The sequence below is a fragment of the Papilio polytes genome, unplaced genomic scaffold (assembly GCF_000836215.1).
Source record: "Papilio polytes unplaced genomic scaffold, Ppol_1.0 DF824135.1, whole genome shotgun sequence".
In the NCBI taxonomy this organism is placed as follows: domain Eukaryota; kingdom Metazoa; phylum Arthropoda; class Insecta; order Lepidoptera; family Papilionidae; genus Papilio; species Papilio polytes.
The window spans coordinates 1,950,495-1,974,852 of record NW_013525069.1 but is presented as its reverse complement, the minus strand read 5'-3'; the positions used below and the strand labels follow the sequence as shown (position 1 = coordinate 1,974,852).

The window sequence follows — 24,358 nt, the reverse complement described above, 5'->3', positions numbered from 1 at the left end:
TTTGGAATAAAAATCACCTTTGAAGTCTTTAAGAGATTATTATCAGATTTGTTAGTTTACTATGTGTCAACTATTATATCAAAGCATGAAAAAAAGGATAGAAGATTTTTCAACTAAAATTTTAATGAATTTATACCGATATTGTACAAGATTGTAACTAGTTTATCCAGAACTATCATATTTTCTATCCAAAACTAATTTCAATTTTTTTTAGTTCAATCAATGTTCAGTAATGATTCTTTAAATAACTAGCATCGATTTTCCCTACTTTAGACGGAAAAATATCCAATCTGTTGAAACTTTAGTAAATTTAGTTGAACATAAAAAAAACATTTAAAATTAGATTGTAAAAATTTAGTTGAAATTTTTTTGTGAGTCACAAAATTCAACATAATACCGGTACTTAGCTTAGCGTCAATTTACGGAAGCACATATAAAAAATTTATGGCTTGTTTCGTTTACCTAACAAGGTAGGTAACAAGATTTTTTTTTTCGTTTTCGTAACCGGTAGAGTGCGTATACTTTTCTATTTTTCGGGCCATCTATTACTATTATTATTATTGAGGAAGTAATAAGTAATAAACGGAACAAGCCAACATTTTGAATAACTTTTTTTCAAGGTGTAAATTTATTTTTGCATAAGTCCTCTAGCATTAAAAAATGGTCCACTCTAGAATTATTTTTAAAACTATATCTTCTTTTTCCGTTTGTCTTATATACTCTATCCTTTTCATTTAAATGCACTAATTATTTAGACGATAGAGATAGAAATACCTATCGATAGTCTAAACATAGTCATTTGTTAAAATATCATAAAAAAAACATGGCAAGTATATTTTGAAATCTAAATATGAATAAAATTATTAGGAAAAAATAAATTTTCATTAACATATTTGTGCTAACTGTAATAAGGTAAATGCTGCGTCCTTTGTTGCGCTTAATTCGGGTTTGTGCCCGTTAACATTAGTCGGAACTGAAACAAAAATAAAAAAGAGAAAAAATTAAATAATAAAAATAAAACAGACAAATAATTTAACAAAATGTAAGAGAAATAAAAATAACAAAATTGTTGGACATGTATCTTTAGAAATCCAATCAAATCAAAATTCTTTAGTTACTTGTAAAAACGTATAATTTAAAAAAAGGGCTAGCAATCCGCAAATTTCGGCTTTGTAGAGCGCTATCTCTGTCACACAACGTAACTTGTCGTCTGTGACGTCATTCACATTTGACGTATACACTTGCAAGGATTATATGGTAGCTGCATCTTAATACATTTTGACCAATCAGGGAGTGGCAACTGCACTGGTAAATGTCGCCATTTTTACTATTTCGAAATTCGGTTTGGAAAAAATAGCATATATTTAGTTTTCAACATGAAGGATTTCGAAAGAAGTTGAAACGATTTCCCTTACAGCTAATACTAAAAATTAGCAGACACCCGTGAAAATGTCAAGAAAGTGCCATACAATTCTTGTGGATTGTACAAGAGTACTGTGACGTCACACGTCAGTGGACGGGGCATACTGTCGTACGTACTGTTACGTCCCACTAGCCGGGCTAGGTGTCGTATTCAGTGACGTCACCCCAGCTGGGCTGGCTTTCGAGCGTGCAGTGACGTAGCACAGGTAGGGGTGGCTGTGTGGTGCGCAGTGACGTCATACGTCAGCGGGGGGGGGGGCGTTACCTGGGCGTGGCGGGGCTGCGGTAGGGGCGCGCGTTGCGGTACACGTGGCCGTCCTGCGAGACGAGCGTGCCGCGCGAGCACTCGCTGCGGAACGACCACGAGGAGCCGGACACCGCGCGCTGCAGCGCTGCCTCGTTCGTCGCCGTCTTCTCATCTGTGTATAAATGCGAAAGTATGGATGTTTATAACCTAAACGGCCGAATCTCGATGAAATTTGACATTGATGTAAAGCATAGTCTGGAAGAACACATACGCTATTTACTTTTTTTTTAAACTACATGGATCAAATGCATAAATGACAGCGAAGGCCTTTCACATTGAAAAACAATTACCGTTACCATGGCAACCTCACTTCGTTGGTGTCAGCTTGTAGTTCTTGTCCCTTTCCCGCTTGAATTTTTACCCAAACACATGAATACTTAGTTGCTTGTAGATCAAATCAAATTCTAAGTTGTTATTTCCGAATTGCACCTATATTTGTCACCAATGTCATTCAATAGGTCATTTCGTCACCTTTTGAATGACATTGATGCTCAACTCACGTGTTCCGCGCATCGATTGTAGTGAGAACTCATTTATAGTTCAGTTCATTCGCATTTAATTCATTCAGTGATTCGTTCAGTATACCTTCACTATCGAGGCTGGCGGGCGTGTGCGCGAGGTCGGGGCTGCTGCCCCAGGGGCTGAGCGCGCCCAGCGGACTGCACAGCCCCGCCGTCACCAGCGTGTCGTCGTCCTCGCCAGAGTCTGCAAGTTACTTCTTTTATATAAAGAGGCGACTGAAATGGCGGACCACTGGCCAGATCAAGGGCGGATACAGCTTTGGCGCCGAGGGGAAAGGGGTCATCTAGACGTGGTCAAGTCAAGAATTTGACAAAATATGTAAATATATGTTGAACAACAAGCTGGGAGGGGGGGTCATAGGGGTCATGGCCACCCTCCCCACCACCCCCGCCGCCCATCCCCCCCTATCCGCCGTTGGCCCAGATATACGCAATTGTAGATGTGTAATCGACGGAGGAGACGCACATAAAGAGGATACTTCCCCTACCTATGCGTCTCCTCCGCCGTCAAATCCACTTTTCCTACCATCCTTTTCCCTTAAGGGTGCAAAGAAAAATAGAATAAAATAACATCATAGCATACATTGAAATTCGAAAAAATAAAAAAAAATACCAACCGTCATATACGTCGAAGAAATTTTCCTTCGATTCGGTTTGTGATAACTTTTTTTTTCGTTTACTCTGAAAATTAAATGAAATATTACTACAAAATAACCATAATAAGAGTATATTATAAAGTACATAAACCCTAGTCTTAATTAGTAACAGTTACATTGGCCTAAATCTTACTGATATTATAAATATAAAAGTTTTGATGGGTACATGGATTTTTATTAAAATCAGTTTAGGCAAAACTGCTGAATGGATAATATTTATCATAAATGTAGAGGGTAGTCTGGAATCACACAGGCTACTTTTTAATACCGTATAGAGTAGCGTGTGAAAACCACTTTTATGTAAATGACAGTGGAAGCCTACAATGTTACCTTAGTGATTTCGTCAGCGACGGACATCTCCAGTGCGTGGTGCGTGCGAGCGAGCGCCGCCAGCGCCTCCTCCAGCACGCGGTTACGTTCTAACTGCACACATAATTTAAACTGAACATAAATGTATTTTTTTAAAACGTTACTAGTTGTCATAATCAGAGAAAATTGTCATAAGACACCAACCATTCAGCTAAAAAAACAGTATAAAATAATTGTGAATTTCGTAAGACTTAAACGGTGCCAGAGTGTTGTGACGTCATACAACAAAGTATTTCATTGTTTCTGAGTTATAAAGTCAAAAGTGATCTACCTATCTCTTGCTTCGAGCGTTTGCGTTTTAGAACTAGGCTATTGAATTTTAAGAAACTTTTTAATGATTAAATTTCGCTAAATCAAATTATGTAAAAAAGTCTTCATAGACATATTTTAATAGTAATAAAGTATACATAAAAAAATCGTCCAATTTGACGTCATTTAAACATTGTATACTCAGTGCGCACTGCGCTCCGTTGGTGCGCAGTTGCACAGTACAAAGTGGGTAGTGCTCAGTTGGTGCGCAGCTGCGCAGTGCAATGTGCGTAGTGCGCAGTTGATGCGAAGCTGCGCAGTGCAATGTGCGTAACGCTCAGTTGGTGCGCAGCTGCGCAGTACCGACCTCCCTAGCGAGCCTGGCTTGGTCGCGGTCGCGTGCCTGCGCGACGAGCGCTGCGCAGTGCCTCAGCGAGCTCAGTGCCTCCGCGCCAGTGCCGCACGCGTGCTGGAAACGCTGCATAACACAATAAATACTACTTTTATGCCATTATATTATATATATCTTATTAATTCACATGATTTAAAAATATATATACTTTGTTTACATTTCATTCAATTGAAAATGCCAAAATCCAAGGTCTCTGCAATGAAAGTCTCTGACTAAGAATTAATAACAATCTCGCTTCGTCACTGCTATTGGCGTTTTTTTTACCTCTCTCTCCCGCATGATATATTTTTCCAAACTATACTAAAATAATAAAGCGTATATACACGCTTCTTAGATACGTAAGATGTCAGTAATCACAGTACATTTGTGAATAATTATTTTTAAAGCGCTACACTTACGTCACATTTTAGGCTACATATCTTCACACTATTAAACTAAGGGGGTAAACAAATTGAAAAAACTCTGAAACTCTAAATGCGGGAAAAGGACAAAAACTACAATGCCGCCAATTTAGTAGTAGAATCCTGCCAACGCTAATGACCTTTGTTATTGAAGCCTTATTTAGACAATTGATAGTTTAACGAATTGATGATAAAATACAGTTTTTTTTTAAATTGCAATACCAGCGCTTGACCAGTAGATGAAGGTGAAGATGTGGTCGAAGATGTTTGCGGTAAAGTCCGACGGGACAGTACAGTGGAGGGCAGACGAACCATGTAGGCGGAGTGGTGCAGCGAGCTGGCTTGCGCGGCGCAGTTGTCGAGCGCGGCGACGATGGCGCCGCACTCGCGCAGCTGCGTCTCCAGCACCGCCAGCCGGTTGTTGGCGGTCGTCAGCGCGTCCTGCATCGACCCTGACAAGCATATACTGCTGTTCATACTTGTGCCTGATATTTGGATTAAACTCGAAGGGGATGAATAAGTAAGACATTTGGAATTGCATACGTCATATGCAGTTTTTCTTTTTGTCGGTAATTGAGTGAATGACTTCCGGAAACGTACTGTTGATATAGGCGTTGTATATTTCATTTTTTATATGTTAAATTATAAAACTTATTTATTTTATGATTATTTTAAAAACTACACATATACTATTTTCGCGGTTTATACTTAGCTACTTGGACAGTTGCACAGGCTAGGCAACTGACTGGCGAATGTTAATGTTCACTATTCCAGTTAAATGCCAGTCCAGTTGTTGAACGATACTGTCTTGTACAGGCCAAGTGTGAATCTTACTACCACATATTCGTATCTATATATAAAAATATGTGCGTATACGTCAGTTTGCGTGCATATTTGTTAATAAGTGTGACACAAATAGTACGACTAACCTAATGGCTTGCAGTCATCGTCCTCGGTGGCCTCCTTGGCGGTCTCCGGGCCGGCGCCCGCCCACAGGTAGTGCCCGGAGTACGCGATGTGCTCGTTCAGTGCTGTTATCCACGACTGCGAAATAAATTACTATTAAATAAAAACACGAAAAATATCATAAACGCCTACACAAAATGACTTTTGACTTTTCATATCTATAGTAGAATCGACAAAATGTTAAAATTTATAGGAAAAAATCTAGGGGGCGGGGCGAGGGGGCGGTCCTGTATTTTTGAGCAATGATAAAATTACATTTTTGAGTTTTTAATACCGATAATCGATTACTTTGTTGAAGGGGTAAATTGTGAAGACTTTTATATGTTATAAGGTTTGCCATCTTATAACATAAAAAAATATCTTATAAAAAACGAGCACGCGGCCATCTAAATCCCTTAAATGGCGAAGCGACCGCTGCCCATACACAATGACTGTTGCGGATGCGTTGTCTACTCTTAATCGGCGGAGAAATTGCGCATAAAGAAGACATTTACCCTTGCTACGTATCTCCTCCGCCGTCAAATCAACTTTTCCTTCCCATCATTTCTTCTTAAAAAAAGGGTGGAAAAGGAAAGGGACTAAAATCAGGCCTTCGAACTCATCAGACTGCACGCGTTAATGCTTCCACTTCACTGTTTTCTGTGTGGTCGTGGTATTGGAGGGGGAGAGCCGACCCTACAGCGACGCTGTTAGGGCAGTGCTGACCTGTCTGGCGGCGAGGGTGTCGGGCTCCGCAGCGTCGACGGCGAGGCGGTGGCTGTCGCCGTCGCTGTAGTGCAGCAGCAGCAGCGCGGGCTGCGCGTGCGGCGCGGCCAGGCGGGCGCCGTCCAGGTACTTCTTGTCGCCGCGCGCTGCGCCCCGCGCCGCCTCCGCGCGGCACCCGTAGTACATCAACACACCGCGTTGCAGCACCGCCTGGAACACACTTTACTAATTCAATAAAATCACAAATTAAACTATAGTAAACTAGCTTTTGTGTCATATTATATTTTATTGTTTACTTTTTTTTAATTACAAATGTCCAAATTACTATTAATGTTGTCCCTTTTAAGTGGGGACCTAAATCGGGATGTTGGACTAGCACCGATTAAAACCCCCACGGTGGTCACCAACATCGACAAAAAATATTATCCCATTCACGCTTTATGGTTTTCTACAGTACGAGCTGTTGCCCGCGACTTCGTACACGTGGTATTGAAAACATAAAAACTATAAAAATTACAAAAAGCTACGTATCCCTCGGGAACCGGACATTTCTCGAGGATGAAGCTTATCCCACGTGTACTCCAGACTTTGTTTTATATCTCTGCCAAATTTCAATAAGATATGTTGATCCGTTGCAGAATGATCGAGTAAACATTAAAAAACTAAATTAATGAATCCCACGGAACCGTAACTATTCCAGGGATAAAAAGTAGCCTATGTGTTCTTCCAGACTATGCTCTGAACCTGTGCCAAATTTCATGGAGATCCGTTCAGCCGTTTAGGCCACAAACGCTAACAAACATCCATCCATCCAACCATCCATCTATCCATCCATCCAAACTTTCGCATTTATAATATTAGTAAGATTATTTACTTCCTGAGTTTAATAGTTTGAAAATATATAACCTACAAAGTGTCGCAAGTGTAGAACTATTTATTAAAAAAAAAACTCAAACATGGTGTGATTGCTGAAATCTTATACAACATAAAAGTGTATATTTACGCTTTATTTGTATTAATATATAGATAGAAAAGATATGTGGATAACATAAGAACAGTAGCGGGAGACCTAGTCTAGGAATGCTCTAAAAGAAGAATCTGGAGGAGACCTATATCCACTCGGGGATCAACAGATAAATAAATGCAACAAAATGGTGATTCAATAACGTTATAAATAAATAACTCTGAAATACATCAACAATTTTAGGTAAAAAACAAAAAAAAAGTGATTCTATGTGCCATATTCCGGGTGTACCAACCCAGACAGGTCTCCAGCCGAGGAAGCGGGACTTCTTGAGCAGGGGTCCCTCGAATCTGGCGGCGGTGCGCTGCAGCTTCTGCACCGGCCGCACGCTCAGCACCTCGCGCATCTCGTCATCCTTCGCTAAGTCTATGGCCAGCTGACCTGCACAATACATTGCACAATTGTACAAAAACACAAAGAAAAAGATTATTCTATTCACAGTTCAAACTTCAAGGACTAAGGAAAGTAACATTCTGTGCTCTTTCGTACATTTTACAACTCTTACTTCTCATTAATATTATAAATGCAAAATCTTAATGGAAGGGTAAATTATTGGCAAAGTTGGAGCAGGCTTTTACCCATCAGGGATCCGTACAAACATTAAAAATAAATTATGCGTAAATCTATAATAAACAAATTAAAAAAAATGTAATTGTATAGAATATATATATGTCGGCTTGAGCATGCGGCTCGGCGGCCATGGGTAAAGTCGGATGCCAGGAATACATTCACAATGCTCCTCAGTCAGGATATCATCGATCTACCAAGCTCATAACGTTCAAACAATGTTCTCGCAATGATCCCTATTTTCAGAATAATCTAAGTTAACTCGAAATTCGCTTGGCGGCGCTCGTGTTCTAATTATGACTTAAATTCAAATTGATTTCTTCTTCTAATTGCGACATATAAAACTAAATAAATAAATAAATGTTTGTTGAGTTCACCTCCAAAACGAATGATGTCTATGAAATTTAGGCGCACAGATGTAGTGTAGAAGAACGAACACACAGGTGACTTTTGTTTTTATTAATACCACGTGAAGTCGAAGGCGAACGTTAGTATTGTACTAATAACATAAATGCGAAAGTTTAGATATACGGATGTTGGTTACTATATATTTCCAGCAATACTACTAAAACTATAAATTAACCCAGTCTGGTAAAAGCTAGTATTTAAATTGATTGGGAGTTTTGTGTCGAGCACACACCGGTATTATTCCTGAGGGTGGTGTCGATGCCGTTCTGCAGCAGCAGCACGGCGACGCGCGCCTGTCCGCGGTAGGCGGCGCAGTGCAGCCCCGAGTTGCCCTGGCTGTCCACACTGTTTATGTTCGGAGGACTCACGCCGCTCAGCTACAAAACATCGCATATAAACACCTATCATTTACAATTTACACTAAAACTCAAAAAACTGACGAAAATCGCATTAAAAATTTTTTTGTCTGTCTGTCTGTCCGCATTTGTTCCGGGTAATCTTCGAAATGGCTGGGCCGATCTTGACCGGACTTTTACTGAAGGGTAGCTGACATAGACGGGCATATTATAGGCTACTTTTTTTATCTTAATATTATGACGAATGACGTCAAATATCAACATGGCCGCCATGAATAGAATTTGACACCTTTGACCCTTAGACAAAGTAACCTTCGATTACTGTAATCGCTGATCTAAAATTCCAAAATAATGGAACTAACCTTCGATATGTCTAGTACTTGTCGAGAATTTATTCCATACATTATATCACATATCGATTCTAGAAGCGATATCACATCGAAACTCATTTTGTATAAGTACATAATTTCAATCGAAACAAAGTTAAAAAAGTATAATACCAATGCCTGGACCTCCTCTACCCGTCCATCTTTAGCCGCAGTGAGGAGTCGACGCTCTTTGTCCACACGCTCCGCTCTCTGCGCCGCTTCCAGCAGCCGCTGAACATCGTGCGTTTTGCTGACGTCACACGCCGTCTGACCCTCGCCGTTCATTATGTTCACATCCGCTTTGTAGTTCAGTAAGAGAATCACTAATTCCTGTACAAATGAGTTTTTAAACTTAAATCTATTTATCGAGTCTAAATAATTTGATTGTACTGTTATTTGATGAGACTAGAGCATGGGTCCATAGAGTAAAAAATGTAAAATTTAAAACGATAGCTACGTAGTCTAGCCTCGGTTATCGGTTTGCAACAGCCCCCAGTGTTTATACTAACATTATAAAGAGGAAAGATTTGTATTTTTGTATGTCTTGGAACAGCTCAAAAACAACTGGGCCAATATTAATAATAATTTGACAATTAGAAAGGTAATTTATTTGTGTATAACATAGGCTATATATTTAAATATTTTTATTATGACTCAGTGGAATCGCGAGCAACAGTTAGTATATAAGTCAACTTGTTTAAATCCTGAAAACTTATTGCAAGTATACTAACTTCATTTCCAGTGAAAGAAGCTTTATGCAGCGCGGTATCGCCGTTGTCATTAACTTCGTCAACATTAACGCCGCTGTCAAGCAGCAACTCCACAACTTCCTTGTGCGCGAAATACGTAGCCAAATGTAGCGGTGTCCAGCCATAGTTAATTCTGCTTTTACCTGGAATAATAAAGTACAGAAGACTTCAGATAGAAAAAATTACAACGGCTTCATTGAAAAGCTAAAACCCTATAAAGGTAGAAGACCGAAGGCCCAGTTTAAGACCCATTCCCGTTCCACTCTTTTGTTATTAGGAAAGGATTGGATGGGAAAGAGGATTTGACATTGGAGGAGGCGCATAGGAAGGGGAAATATCCTCTTTATGTACGTCTCCTCCTCCGTCGATTTAGGGTAGGCAACGCATCTGCAATTGCAGATGTCTATGGGCCCACCAATCGCTTTACCATTTTGGCAGATTTAGGTGGCCGCTTGCTCGTTTGCCATCTTACTTTGTATGAAAAAAAAGACCGAAGATAGTATTGATGCATAAATGGGGAATGAAATCAGATGTGACAACTGAGATGTATGGAAGACTGTCGCCCATGACACTGTCCTCACAGAATTTAAAATACTTAATAAGTAGTGTACATGTTCTTCCATACTATAATCTATATCTATGGCAAATTTCAGCAAGATCCATTGAGCCATTCTGTAGATACAAAGGAACAAACATCCATCCAAGTATATAAACTTTCGCATTTATATACTGGTAAGAAATGAAATTATGGCAAACTAGACTGAACCTCTGTAGGTAAAAGGCAATGTCAAACATCTGATTTACATATATTTCTTTGAATTATCTGAATTACTTGTGCCACTTGTGCCACTCAAAAAAAATATATCATAAAACAAAGAAAAAATCTAGCCAAGTCAAGGTTATGCATATTTAAAAATACTTCATAGTTGTAATATATGGTAATAAGTCTCTAAAACAAGTTTTTTCAATACATAACATAATATTAGATGTAACAAGTTAAAATGTGTTCTATTTCAACATAGTAAAGTTCATTTTAGTTAAGTGTGACATGGTATTGAATTTAAAACAACTTTAAGTATAAACTTGATACTTCCAATAGCTGACTCATAACTTGAGGGTGTTAAGTTACATTATAATATCACATCTATACATATAATAAATTGAAGTGTCTGTTTGTAATATCAAATGAAAAATTTCAGATTTTGTGAAGATAATGTATTTGCGTTGCCAATAACGAAAACCACATTTAAAAATTTGTCTGTCTGTTTGTCTGATTGGACTTTCATTCAAGAGTAGCTAACATAGATTGGCATATTATGGGCTACTTTATTATCCTAGTATTGGGTCAACAAAGTCGCGGGCAACAGTTATTATATATTCTGTTCATAAAGACATATATGGTCTGTATTTTTTACATAATATATGCTAATCCATGTATCTGTGACCATGAGGGTCCAGCATGTTTCTTACTACTTTCATTATTGCATAACTTTTTAAAATAAATTCTAATAATCTGGCCCTGGAAATGTTTTTTTATTGGATATTCTGGACATACTTGTAAATTCCATTATACCTTGCGTTTCATACCACAAAAAATATTATGATTTCACATGTTGGGCTAAAGATGGATGAAAATAGTAAAATATATGAAATGAGTAGATTCTGCAAGTAGTACTATTGGTAGACAAATAAAAAGATGTGAGCTTAAGATGGTAAGAGGAAGAAAAAATGGCATGTGACCCAAAAACTTTATGAGTGTGGAGGTACACCCATAGTAGAATTAGGAAGAAAACCATGCACTGTGTGTAAGTTCACATGATCAAGAAGGTATCTCTCCCTTACTACTGAGATAACAAAGCCTAATTTTAGTCGCTTCTCCCTTCCACCCTTTTGTGTGTTCAGTGAATTTGATGGTAGAGAATACACATAGGAATGGCGGCGGATTCAAAAGGAAGTTTCCTCATTTGCCACTTTATATTGAAAAAAAAAGATACCAGTACATAGATTTATAAGGAGGATGAACCCTACCATACATGTCTGATATAAGAAGAGGATGATGGATGTTTCGACACTGTGAATATATGCCAGTAAACATGTGTACAAACAATTAACTCTTTTACAATTTCTTTAAACTTACTCTTGCTTAGTTGTCAATATTTAAAAAAAATTTTTGCAATAATTTTGTGGATGAAATTATATAAAAACATAAGAAACATACCTTTGCAGTTAATATCCAATGTCAATTTTCCCTCTCTCTTCGCTTCAAGCAAGGCTTTAACGACTGATAATTCTCCATGTCTGGCTGAATATAACAGGGATTCTTCAGCTTCTCGGCCAGGATCGGCTTTTGAAGACATGATTAACAAGTATTTTGTTTACTTTTTTACTTTTTAAATACAGAGATTCCAATATTTATGCTTGCAAGTTTATACTATTGAGATCTTAATGACAAATAAAAACTTAGTAAAATTACAAAAGAATTGGTATAAATTAAATGTTATTGAATTTTATAATATTGATAATAAAATGACGGGGATGTCATTTCGTCTAATTTAAAAAAATAGTGTACATAACTTAATTTAAACTCGTACAAAGTGGGCGAAATACCATTAAATTATTTATTGCGTTAACTGATTTTTAATTATTCACACAACTGAAATTGCGTCACTGCATAAACATTACGCACGACAGATGACATATTTTTGTCAAAATGTCACAACTTATTGCTAACTTGCCATAATATTTTGAATTAAAATATTGCAATTGTGTGTTGCAATCATTGTGAATAACATTTTAAATACTTATTTTATGCTTCTTTACCAATCTAAACTTTATTGAACAGTACTAACCTGATCCATAATTCCGTGTAAATTCAAAACTGAAACAATTTTGTGGCTGTTTGAAGGAAAAAATCATAAATCTATTTTTGATAGTGTTGCTATTCTACAACTGATAATGATAATGACCATGGAGGTAATAAGTAATACATCCATGATAATGATATTGACGTTGTTATCTGACATAACAACTTGACAACTGTCAGTAAGGTGATAGGTGTTTGGTGATTGCAAATATTTTTATATTATTCAATATTATTATAGGTCGATTTTATTGATTTGAAGTTTATATTTACAAAGTGTTTTTGACTGTTTTCCCACATATAAGTAGTAAATCAAAGTTAAATCTTTTTTACTTATAAATTTTATCATAATTACAAGGTAAACAAATGGAAGAGAACATAAAAATCTGCTGTAGAATATGTTTGGATGTTGAGTCGAAACATGTATCCATTTTTGAAGATCCCGCTGTTCTTTTACATATAAAATCATGCTTATCAATAAATGTAAGTTCCAACGATGACCTCCCTACAGATATTTGCGTAGTTTGCGTATCGCAGTTATGCGACTTTTACAATTTCCAACAAAATGCTCGCTGTTCACAAGACTGGCTGGAATCATCGCAGTCAAAATCAAAGAAATCGTCTGAAACAAAGACTTATGTACAACCGTTACCTGATTCTGAATACAATTCGGACTCGCTCCTGGAATTTCTAAATAATACAGCAAATATAGAGGAATATCTGAACAATTTAGGTAAAGAAGATATACCTTCGATAGTAAGTTTGCTTGATAAAACGAGCGAACATAACATAGAGTTTACAAAATCAATTAATAAAGTTAGTAAACAACCTAGTCCTAAGAAGAAGGAATCACCGAAAACAAAGAAATGTATTAAAATGGATATAGATGTCTTAGATTCCGATGTTGAGTTAGTAAAAGGAATACTGTTTAAAGAGACAGAGCCCAAAACTAAAAGTAATCTTGTAAAATATGATAAGACAACATGTTTTGGTTGTAAAACGAAATTTGATGATATACAAAAATTATCACAACATTTAAGTATCTGTGAGATTGCATTTAGAACATGCATATATTGTAATACTCTATTTGATTCTAAGAAAAAAATGAAAAACCACTCAATCATTCATGGAATATTAACACAAATGAGTTGCTTCTGTGGTAAACAGTTCACAAGCAAAGAATTACTTTTAAAACACTATAATAGTTGTAGAGTGGACCAAGTGTCTATGTTAGGGTTGTGTCATCGCTGCAAACAGTGCGGAGTAATATTTAAAGATAGATTTGAACTATACAAACATGCAAAGCGACATTTAATTAAATCGGCTGAAAAGATTTGTGATATATGCGGACATACCTGTATCGGTGCAGACGCATTAACTAAACATAAGAAAAAGGAACATGAAAAACCTGACAACTTATTATATAGGTAAAGAATTATCTATCTTACTTAAATTATAAACATTCATCTTTTTTAGTGCAGTTGTTCTTTAATTAACTTGATTCTAATTATTCATAGTGTATGAAGCCTCAAAAAGATTCATTAATATTGCATATGAATTTATGCCAAAACGATTCTCTAAAATATATTTATAAAAGTTCTCTGTCTAGTGTTGCTTTTTTAAAAGATTTTTTTTTACTTTCAGATGTAAGATTTGCAATGAAATATCAAAGAATCATAAAGAAATGTACATCCATGTACAAAATCACACCACAAAGCAGGCTGTTGGTGGTCACTTGTGCGAGTCCTGTGGTCACAGTTTCGCGACAAAAGCCACGTTATTACGTCACTCTTTGCTGCATATGGCACAAAATGATCATGAATGCTCATTCTGCTCTAAAAAGTTTTCAAATGCTAAAACTAAATATGAACATCAGTTAAAACATTGTGAAATTACTATGTGCGATAGATGTGGTCATAAATTTGATAAAAATAAATTAGAGTGTCATATGTGTGTTTAATAAAATGTGTAAATAATGTTTTAAAAATGTAGCAATTTTTATTTTTGCAATGTGTGTTAAAAAAAAAGCATCTGTTCTAAATTATTTTTATTTATAACAAATTACACAATATACAAATCTATTACAAAATAATAACATCAAAAATAAATTAAACACCTAATAATGGTATTCGTAATACGCAACAGAGATTCGAAATCGCTAGTTGAAAAAATTGCTAGTTGTTTGTCATAAGGCGCGTAATTCTTTCACAATGGTCACGGTAATTTATCTTACGGAAATAAATAAGAACATTGTAAACTAAACAAAATAAAAACTTGTCCATACAAATATTCTTAATATCTAAATACATGTAAATATTCTAAACAAAGTCAACAAAAGCTAAACCAACCCCTGTGACCGAAATTAAAGAAATCCATGAGAATTATTCTTATGCGGTAAGGAAGCATGTTGTTGAGAGCAATCAGTGGCTTCATGATTGAAGGTATGCTGATTTCTTTGCGATTTTTACGAATACCTGTAAAATCATATAATAATTAATTTACATATTCTACACTATTAAACATTAATGAAAATAAAATATAGTAAAAAACGTTAATCAACGTTCTTAATTGGGTTTATTAATCAAACAATAGATGGCGTGGATTACAACTATGAGTATCGAAAATATTTACCATCAATAATGATTTTAGCGGCTTCCTTAGGCGGGATCTCGGGATAAAGAGAGGCGAAGCGGTGCGCAGGCGCAAGGTACGAACCCGTAGATAACGTCGCCAGGTACACTGACGTCGTGTAAATATTCTTCGTCCAAGTATCTAAACGCAGCTCCTCTGTTATTGCGTCCATCAACCCTGACAATTAAATCTGTTAATCATACTGACATTATCAATGCGAAAGTTTAGATGGATGGATGTTTTTAGAGTTTGTAGCCTAAACGACTGAACGGATTTCGATGAAATTTGGTATGGATGTTAGAGTATAATCTGGAAGAACACACAGGCTGTTTGATTCTGTTTCTTTTTATTCTACGCCGGCGTAGTGGCGGGCGAAAGATTTTTTTTTTCTTTTATAAAAAAATGCTGTAAGAAGCAATAGAATAAGGGTTGTGCAATTTATTGTGAACTTTATGTAAATGAATTAAGGTCGACTTTCCAGATATTTGTCTAATTTGTGATAAATAGGTTGTACCTCTGAGTCCGTATTTAGCAGCACAGTACGGCACATTGTCTGCGCAAGGCATGAGACCCGCGCTAGAGTTTATCGCAACGATGTGACCACGTCTCTTCTCTATCATGCTCGGGAGGAACGCTTGTATAATCTGTGAAAACGTGAAAGTAAATATTTTATATTCAACTTTAACGTTATCGCAATAAGGTCCAATATACGACAATTTAGCTCTACGATATCCAAGCACTGCTTTAATTGATTTGGATTTGTCTTACCCAGAAATGGGCGAGTAGGTTAATCTCAATGAGCTTGTCGATGGCCTCCGGTCTGAAGTGAGTCACGGGCGCGCTGGAGCAGGCGCCTGCATTGCTTACCACGATGCTAACGTCAGACAGTTGACGCAGCAGCCGCGCACCTAGTGAGAAAACCTGCTCCCGTGACGTCACATCTATAGTGAACCCGAAGCACTGGGAATAAAGACCAAGAGTTATAGCTGAACTTTAGTTATATACATAGGGTATTCCGAAAAAATTACCTCGCCGTCCTTCCTCCGTATTTCACTGACAACAGCGTTGTTCCGGGGCGTGTCGTAGTCCCAGCAGATGACAGTAGCGCCCAAATCGGCGAACTGTAGCGCCAGCTCGCGACCCAAACCCTGGCCGGAACCCGTGATCTGGAGTATATGCAATATACAGAATACTAGAAGATTCTATCTATAATTGTACCAAAGTACAAGTCTTGAGACGCTTTGGTACGAATATTTCGCTTTTTTAGCTTATTATGGATGAAGAGAACTAAAGAAAGGTACAAACCAAAACAGTCTCTCCATACAAATTCTTCATAGTTGGTGGGATTAGCACCCTTACAACAGCAATGGCACAGGTGGAGCAGAGTTTAACGATGAGCACGAGTGTGTCCAGTGCCCAAAGCGGCGCTGTCGACATGCCCCCGCTCTCCCACCACGGTAACAGCCATCTCTCTTGGAACGCCCTAAACTTCCTAGCTATAATACCTATGTAACGAAATATCAAACCTTTACTTCGCATAAAGCTTTTATATAAAATTACATCAACATTCAAAATGTCTAACTGGAAAATGACAGAAAGTAAAATGATTGTTAACTTTTTTCAAATTAACATCGTAACGGCCAGTTTAAAAAAATAGTCTGCAAAGGTAACTGAGCCACAGGCGTTAGCCCAAATATTTTTATCTTTTTATGAAAGTAAATTGTATTTATTAATTTAATTTTAAACGATCAAAACCAACATATAACAAAAGTATTTGGTAATCTTCAGCTAAAAAAATGATTTGATATCAACAAAAAATGTAATTGGCGTTTCTAAAACGTCAAAAAAGCAAATAAGACAGTAAAAGTCTAGTTTCTATAAATATCTAGATTAATCGAATATATTTTGATTATTTTCTAAGATGGCGAAACCTTTGCAGAAAGATAGAGAAAACAGATCAGCCGATAAGAAAGATTTGACTTTCCATCCATACACCATCACCCCGGAGACTGCTAAGACTGCCGTGCTAATCCTCGAGTCTCCCGAACCAGAGATATTATGCCAGGTGTATTTTTATTTGGTCGTAGGTTTTCAGGAACTACGATAAAAAAGGCCAAACAATTTCACATTTGTACCAAAAATATAGCTTGGAACCGTAAGGCATCAACTAACAATAACACCAGAAATAAATGTTACTATTTTCACAAACGTGAAATCTTCTTATAATTTAAACAAATTATAAGAAGATTTTTTCGCCGTTATAATACAAAGTTAACTGTATACGCCGTAATGAATCGTTCAAAGCCTACCCTAAGTCAGAAGTAACATTTTAATTAAATTAGCTAGATGGTAATGGCTTCCAAATCAACGGGGCTATACCTAGGTTTATGTTCTCCCAAAGGTTATCTTAGTATTTCTTTTTCTGCAAATGTATTTAATTATCTAACTCAAAGTCTTTCTATAGACGTTACGCGCGATTACAAAGTTCTCAGCGCAAGACATGCTGAACCGTCAGCTTCTGTTCGATCTGAGTGCGATCCGATACATCCTGCCGCACGTGGATCACGCCGAGCTGAACATCCGCCGCTTCGCGCTGAAAGCGCTCGCACAGCTGTGCCAGTTACCGCAAGCGCCTGAGGTCGTGCTCGAAAACCCTCAGAACTTGAGGAAAATCGCCTTGATGCTCGCCAAAGTAAGGAGCGATGTTCGCTTTTTCAATAATTTAATTGGGAGTTTCTATCGTGTTGCTACATGGGGTCTTTCTGTACCCAAAAAGTTCTTCGTCTTTACGAGATATCTTGTAGTATTGTTTGTTAAGGTGGAAGACATATTCGTGCTAGAGTTTGCGTCGTTGGTGTTGTGCGAGTTGACACGCGAGCCTCTAGGCTGCGATCAACTCGTTTCCGCTAACATCCTCAACACGCTTTTCAACCGCATGAAGAACAGCACCGATCCTGATGTGCAGAATAACTGTCTGCAGGTTTTTACTTTTGTTTTTGGGCTATCTCTACCCATTTTTCTCTTTTTCTATTTTAGTATTATACAATCTCCCTTCTAGAACTTTTCTATACAATTATTCTAAACGTCGATGATGTGCTAATTATAGTTACTTTTACAACTCTCCCAGACTCTCAGTAACCTGTTGGCGGATCCAGTGTGTGCGTCGGAGGTAACGAAGAGCAACCAGTTCAGCTGGGTTTCGTTGTTGGCGCTGATGCAGAGCGAGTACCTGGCTATACAGCATGCCGCGCTGCGCACCGTCGACCAGCTTATCAGGCGCTACAAGGACTACGCGGTCCAGAAGACCTTTAGAGCCTCCACTGGAGTTCTGGACTTGTGTGATATTTTAGAGGTTAAATATTATAGTGCAATTTCTGTTATGTGTTATATGGTCTTGCGATTTAAGTTTTTTCTTTATAAGAGTAACTATCATAGGTAATAAAACTATGGTATTTTGCAATGTTTCTAACCAACCAAGTTCTTAAGGATTGCCTGAAAAATCTGTCTCTCATCGCTATCACACAATAGTCTTGCTCATTATAATGGTATGTGGATAGTCGTACGAGTTCCGCGATGTGCATACGGAGGTGCTGGGCGTGTTGCGCGACTACGCGGAGACGGAGGAAAATTCTTCCCACCTGTACCAGTCGGGCTGTGTGCTGCGGCTGCTCGCATACCTCGACATGGCGCTACCCGCCATGAAGTCGCACTGCCTCGCCGTCCTCACCAAGATGTCCTTCACCTCCAATGGCAGAGATGTAACATTCTAACGTTTAATTAATCTGACAAACTCGAAGGGCCCTTTTAGTAAATTCTTCTCAAAATTTCTCATCAAATTTTTCCAAGTATCGTTTCTGTGAATGTAAAAGTGCACAATTGTCTTTTGGAAGTCAATTATTTCTAGCTTTACACCACAAATTATTTACCCAGGCTCTGTATCAAACGGGTACGGACCTGGTGTTCTGCAGTCAGCTGATGAGCACCAACGCCGACTTGTTGGCGGATGCTGCGATGGGAGTAGCCAACATGACCAAACTACTTCCGGCGGCTGTGCGCATGTCCGACACCAACATCATTGAAGCTCTATGTGGTAACTGCAGTGTTCAGAATGTAACACCATGTTTTGATGGAAAGAAGAGTTTTCTTATGTAAGTGCATCTATAAGGTATCCTGGCTGATGACGGGGCGCCTTGGTTCTTCGTTCGTATAAACTCGTTGCGTGCACTGGCCGAGCTCTGTCGGATCATACCCAAGGCTGCCTACAGGCTGGTGGAGCCCAGCACATTCGCTACGCTCAGGAATATCAACAAGAAAGGTTAGTTATGTAGACTCCAACATTTTGATATCAACACCAGAGCCACTACCATTTTTATCGAAGAGAGAGTTGGAAATACTGTACGTGTTAATTCTGCTTCTATTTTCAAAAGCAGATAAAATGGCAGCAGATATATTTTCTCTATATATATATGTATGTATGAAGTATGGTCTAAGTGCAGTGGCGGACACTCCAATCGAAGCACAGCGCGTTGCAGTCCAGTGCTACATCAACCTGCAGAGCTACCACATCAGCCTGGCCGCCATGCTCAACGCAGACTTTATACAGGAGCTGCTTAATATATTGCAGGTTTAACAATTTGTGTAAAAACAGGTTAAACCAATCATAGCCGTAGTTATAGCATCATTACTTTCTTCAGGTGTGGTCGTAGTGAAGCGCTAGCTTAACAAACATAAAAAAACTACGGCGTTATATTTGTATGTACGGACACACCGTACAGACATTTGAGTGTTAAAGATGTAATAGTAAGAATTTATATTTAGAATGATTATGCTAGTAGTGTTTTGTTTTCGTTTAATAATGTTAAAAACCCTTCAGCGAATAGATATCAAATTGAAAATGATGACATGTACCACGCTCTGTGGTCTGATGGCAGAAGAAGTTAGTAAAGAATTATTCTCAGCAAGGAAAGGGGAAGAGGTAAGTATGTTTAAAACATGTTTGATATGTCTAACAATAAATATAGATGTTATTTGCAAGTTTTAAATAGATGCTAGTTTATTTCCTGTAGGCGGTATCAAACAACCTGTTGATTGAGCACGTGGGGCTGCGCACTGCGCTCTGCGAGCTGATTACAGTGAGCGTGACCGACGAGGGCGCAGATGTCTACCTGGAACTGGGCACTGTGCATTAGTTAGTCAAGTCACTTCAATAACAATAGTCACTTAGACACATTACATTTATTGTGACAGTTGAAAATCACGGTGAGACATTTCACGACATTTAGATGGCATTAATGTAAACTATTATATGTTTGAGATGCAAATTTTGATATATCTTTAAATTTTAGTACGATTACGATGTAAAATGAAGTGTGAATAGAAGTTATTTCCTTTCGTATAACATTTTTTTTATTACAATATAAGTAGTTTTTTGTTAATTTACTAATATTTCCTTTAACTACTTCAAACAAGGGGCTAGGCTTGTGCTAAGATATAGTTCACGACAATAGTCGAATGGCGGAATTCGAACCCTCGACCGCAAGATCGAAAGTCCGTAACCCAAACTATAAGGCTATTGGCGCTTTGTGTATAACTATAGTGAAAAATGTGGTATAAAACAGCATGGTAGAGAACAAGCAGGCGAGGTACGCGGTGGCGGCGTGGGAGCCGGCGCTGGAGGCGATATTCCAGCAACACCCCTCCGCCAAGTTGGCCTACACCGGCCGACTGGACATCAATGATAAGACGAGGGTGCATACAACAGACTATTATAACTGCTAAACTGTTAGAGGGGCAAACGTACGAAAATCGTAAAATAAATATTTAAATTAATTAAAAATGTCGACACATTTGAATTACAATACTTTGAGGACCTTTAGGATCTTTTTATATATCTATCTTGGGGAAAAAGCCGGAATAGCAGCCATACTATTTTGAGAAAGGAAGAAATTCTTTTGAAGTTCGTTTTTTTACTAGAATAGTATTAACAAAATAATGATTCCTATGTTTCATTAGGACGGTTTCTACGTACTGAAACGGATATCGAGCCCCTTTCCGACATTACGTGCTCTAATGGAAATAGCCGACCCGACTCGATATCCAGTGTTTGTGTGCTCATTCCAACCTTCTGATGCCGAGAGCATTTCAGCTGTCGATTTGAGAACACCGAGTTAGTAATCAACTGTGTAATAATATTCAATTAAAAGACCCAATTAGTTGAATAATGTATGGTCTATTTCGTTATAATCTTTGAGTCTTTTCTAGAATATTCGCCGACACCGAGATCTGATCGCAGCCTATTCCCCAGCCGACTGCTAGATGACAAAAACCTCCGTCACTATTTGCTGCGTTTGCGCATCTGGTTTGGTGATCCGTGAGTAAAAGTTTGTTAATAAATAGTTTAGTTTTAGTTTGGAATATCACGTTTACAATGAATTAGTTTGATTCCAGATCTAAATCCATGCATTATCTGGAGATAGAAGACGCACATTATGATATTAGGTAAGCTTTTATCCAGTTAAAGTGCCACTTTAGCATGCCACCAGCACAGAATATTGAAGTTCAGATATGTCACTGTAAATGAATACATTTAACGCTCTAAGCTTTTGTGGAGGTGTAGTCTCTACGTTGATCTATATGATAGTCTGTGGTGACAGTTTGTATGTGAGTGCCGGTGTTCAGATACCGCGACAAGTGCACGGAGGTGTCGTCGACGCTGAAGCAGAAGGCGTCGCTGCTGGCGGAGTACGTGGCGGAGGTGATGAGCGGCCTCACTCAGGAGCGCGACTGCTCATTACCTTGCGTCGACATACACCTCGCCGATATCATGGTAGTTATATTGGAAATGCATTTGTTCTTTTTCCACACCTTAAACTGCGTTTTTTAAAACTAATATTTAGAATATTTCTTATATTTATATATTAACGTATTTTACTAAGAAGAAATATAGTATTGTTCTTGTTATAGATGGAGCTACGTTCGAACATCATACCGCTGGGCTTTGTGAAGTGCGGCGGAGCGCTGGAGCGCGCGCTGCTGTACAAGGTGCTGGCGGACCGCGCGGGGCTGCCGTGCGCGCTGGTGAGGGCTTGCAGCGCACGCGCATGGTGCGAAGTCGCCGTGCCCGAACCAGACCCGGTATATTGCCAATATCATTATTATTTTAATGAACAATCATTATTATTTTAATAAACACTTTTTTAATATTTTAATGGTTTGACTGTTTCTTTATAGTGAAATATCACTATTATAGATGAAATTGTCAATTTAAATATCTAGAAAATCTATAAAACCTTCATAATGATATGGAAGTCTCACGTATTATTGCTTTTTAATGGTTTTATTTTCTTATTTATAGGAGGAGGTGGAGGTAGAGCAGAACTATCCAGCAGGTTTGCTCCGCGCTAACTACGTGGTGGACGTGACGCACTGCCCGGGGCGGCTGCTGGCGCTGGGCGGGGTGGAGGCGCGGCAGGTGTGCGGGCCGGCGTGCGACGCGCGCTACACTGCGCGCTCGCCGCCTGACATTTGTAAATGTACCAAATAAACTGCGCCAATGTATATTGCGTTTTATTCATTGATCTTTAGTTTCGACTAGCTGTTCCCGTGCGGCTTCATCCGCATAGAATTATAAAAAAATTATTTTATTGTTTACATTTGTCAAATTATCAATAGCAAATGTCAAAATGACATAACAAACCTTGGCAATCTTGTTTCCTTGATGTTGGCAGCAACTTATGGTCTCCTGTCCACATTAGGGTTTTTATCCAAAATATTTACCCCCTAAGTTTAATGGCGTGAAAATATATAGCCTAAATCGTGACGTAAGTGTAGGGCTTTTTATAAAAAACGAATTATTCAAAAATATGCTGTAATTGCTGACATCTTAGGCAGCAAAGTGTGTGTTTACGCTTTATCACAGAGTACTTTGTAACATACTGCGCTTTATTATATTAGTATAGATAATGGTAATTGGTTTAAAGTAAAATGTAGAAGAGTTTGTTACTAATAGCTATAAATGTGAAAGTAGATTGATGGATGGATGAATTTTTTACTACATACCTTCAGAACAAATTAGCAGATTACACTCAGAGGCATAGATGTGGATCATACAGACATTTAAAAATATATAGACGAGGTAGTAAATATTTTTTTTTACCGGTACTTTCTCTAAAGTACGGCATTTACCTTCATACTTCGATATTTTATATGCGTGATTAATCAAACTAATCAACCTTTAGACAAACTATAACGGCTAGAAAGGTATAACTGGGTTAAATAAATAAAACACTTTTTTAAAATATTTTAATATTGATTTTTAACATAGAAACCTGTTGTTTACAATTGTAAATATTGTATAAAAACATTCTACGAAAACAGTTCACAAAAATGGACGGACAGACGATCACAAACATGTAAAACATATTAAATTCAGAGTTTAAAATAACAATGTACAAACTTATTTATTGATACTTAGATACTATAAATGTTATATTATTTGCTATCACTGGCATTTATAGACTTACAAGGATCTTTTGACAATTTGACATAAAGAGGGGGCGCCTGCAGTATTATCATTAAGCAAAAACGCCCAAAAGGTATAAAATTGCCCAAAAGGTATAAACTACTAGTAGTTCAGCTAGCTGTTCCCGTGCGGCTTCATCCGCATGAAATTATGAAAAAAATATTTCATTGTTTACATTTGTCAAATTATCAATAGCAAATGTCAAAATGACATGACATGAAAAACCTTAGCAATCTTACTTTCTTGATATTGGCAGCAACTTATGGTCTCTTTCCCACATTAGGGTTTTTATCCAAAATATTTACCCCTAAGTTTAATGGCGTAAAAATATATAGCCCAAAGCATGAAGAATTATTCAAAAATATGCTGTAATTGCTGACATCTTAGACAATAAAGAAGTGTGTGTTTACGCTTTATTATAATAGTATAGATACGATAATTATTTTCGAATTGGAATTTGTAAATTATAAAAATGGCGACATTGACCTGCTCAGTGCCGCTCTCAGTTGTTAAAATATAACGTTTTCTAGATGACATTGTTAGTTCAGGAAATTACCAACTGCCATATGAACCTTGTAATTAAGGTCTGTAAAATATTTCTGAATACAAAATTATATGTTTAGATGAATTAAATACTAAATAATCCAATTTTTTCTAACACAAAAGTGAGAATTAATATTCTACATTAAAATAACATAAAAAAACGTTGTTACCTATCACAACGCGGGTGAACATTCAAAATGTAACATAAATTCAGTCTAAATTATAAAACTGGTAAACATTGTAATATAAAAATCCTAACGGTGGTAATTTTATTTAACTAAAATAAATTCCTAAGTATGTCTTTAAAACATAGAAATCAGTGC

General features: G+C 37.6%; 4 protein-coding genes across 5 annotated transcripts; 2 read left to right on the top strand and 2 right to left on the bottom strand.

Annotated features, from left to right (window-relative positions):
- Positions 1–39: 39 nt before the first annotated feature.
- LOC106099336 (oxysterol-binding protein-related protein 1-like) lies at positions 40–12,168 on the bottom strand. Its single transcript, XM_013277859.1, has 14 exons — positions 11,699–12,168; positions 9,463–9,623; positions 8,864–9,061; positions 8,240–8,384; positions 7,268–7,413; positions 6,009–6,218; positions 5,267–5,381; positions 4,650–4,789; positions 3,892–4,002; positions 3,237–3,329; positions 2,868–2,931; positions 2,315–2,434; positions 1,688–1,841; positions 40–973 (listed from the first exon to the last, which is right to left on the bottom strand). The coding sequence occupies exons 1-14, from the start codon at positions 11,835–11,837 to the stop codon at positions 964–966; spliced, it is 1,806 nt and encodes a 601-aa protein (XP_013133313.1). The 5' UTR covers positions 11,838–12,168; the 3' UTR covers positions 40–963.
- Positions 12,169–12,554: 386 nt separating this feature from the next.
- Positions 12,555–14,325, top strand: LOC106099200 (zinc finger protein 2-like). Its single transcript, XM_013277662.1, has 2 exons — positions 12,555–13,767; positions 13,985–14,325. Exons 1-2 carry the CDS (start codon positions 12,707–12,709, stop codon positions 14,298–14,300), a joined length of 1,377 nt encoding a protein of 458 aa, XP_013133116.1. The 5' UTR covers positions 12,555–12,706; the 3' UTR covers positions 14,301–14,325.
- A 128-nt stretch (positions 14,326–14,453) lies between these two features.
- On the bottom strand, positions 14,454–16,572 carry LOC106099250 (estradiol 17-beta-dehydrogenase 11-like). 2 transcript variants are annotated; one of them, XM_013277721.1, is made up of 6 exons: positions 16,277–16,572; positions 16,000–16,137; positions 15,740–15,931; positions 15,486–15,615; positions 14,972–15,148; positions 14,454–14,814 (listed from the first exon to the last, which is right to left on the bottom strand). In XM_013277721.1, exons 1-6 carry the CDS (start codon positions 16,508–16,510, stop codon positions 14,669–14,671), a joined length of 1,017 nt encoding a protein of 338 aa, XP_013133175.1. In that variant the 5' UTR covers positions 16,511–16,572; the 3' UTR covers positions 14,454–14,668. The 2 variants fall into 2 exon arrangements, with proteins under 2 accessions (XP_013133175.1, XP_013133176.1); XM_013277722.1 differs by having other exon boundaries at positions 15,839–15,931.
- A 255-nt stretch (positions 16,573–16,827) lies between these two features.
- On the top strand, positions 16,828–22,515 carry LOC106099228 (armadillo repeat-containing protein 3). Its single transcript, XM_013277694.1, has 17 exons — positions 16,828–17,036; positions 17,436–17,663; positions 17,790–17,951; positions 18,099–18,323; positions 18,529–18,729; positions 18,902–19,061; positions 19,137–19,286; positions 19,468–19,595; positions 19,845–19,946; positions 20,038–20,159; positions 20,590–20,719; positions 20,984–21,137; positions 21,233–21,341; positions 21,419–21,469; positions 21,650–21,797; positions 21,935–22,105; positions 22,326–22,515. Exons 1-17 carry the CDS (start codon positions 16,893–16,895, stop codon positions 22,512–22,514), a joined length of 2,574 nt encoding a protein of 857 aa, XP_013133148.1. The 5' UTR covers positions 16,828–16,892; the 3' UTR covers position 22,515.
- The last annotated feature ends 1,843 nt before the right edge of the window (positions 22,516–24,358 follow it).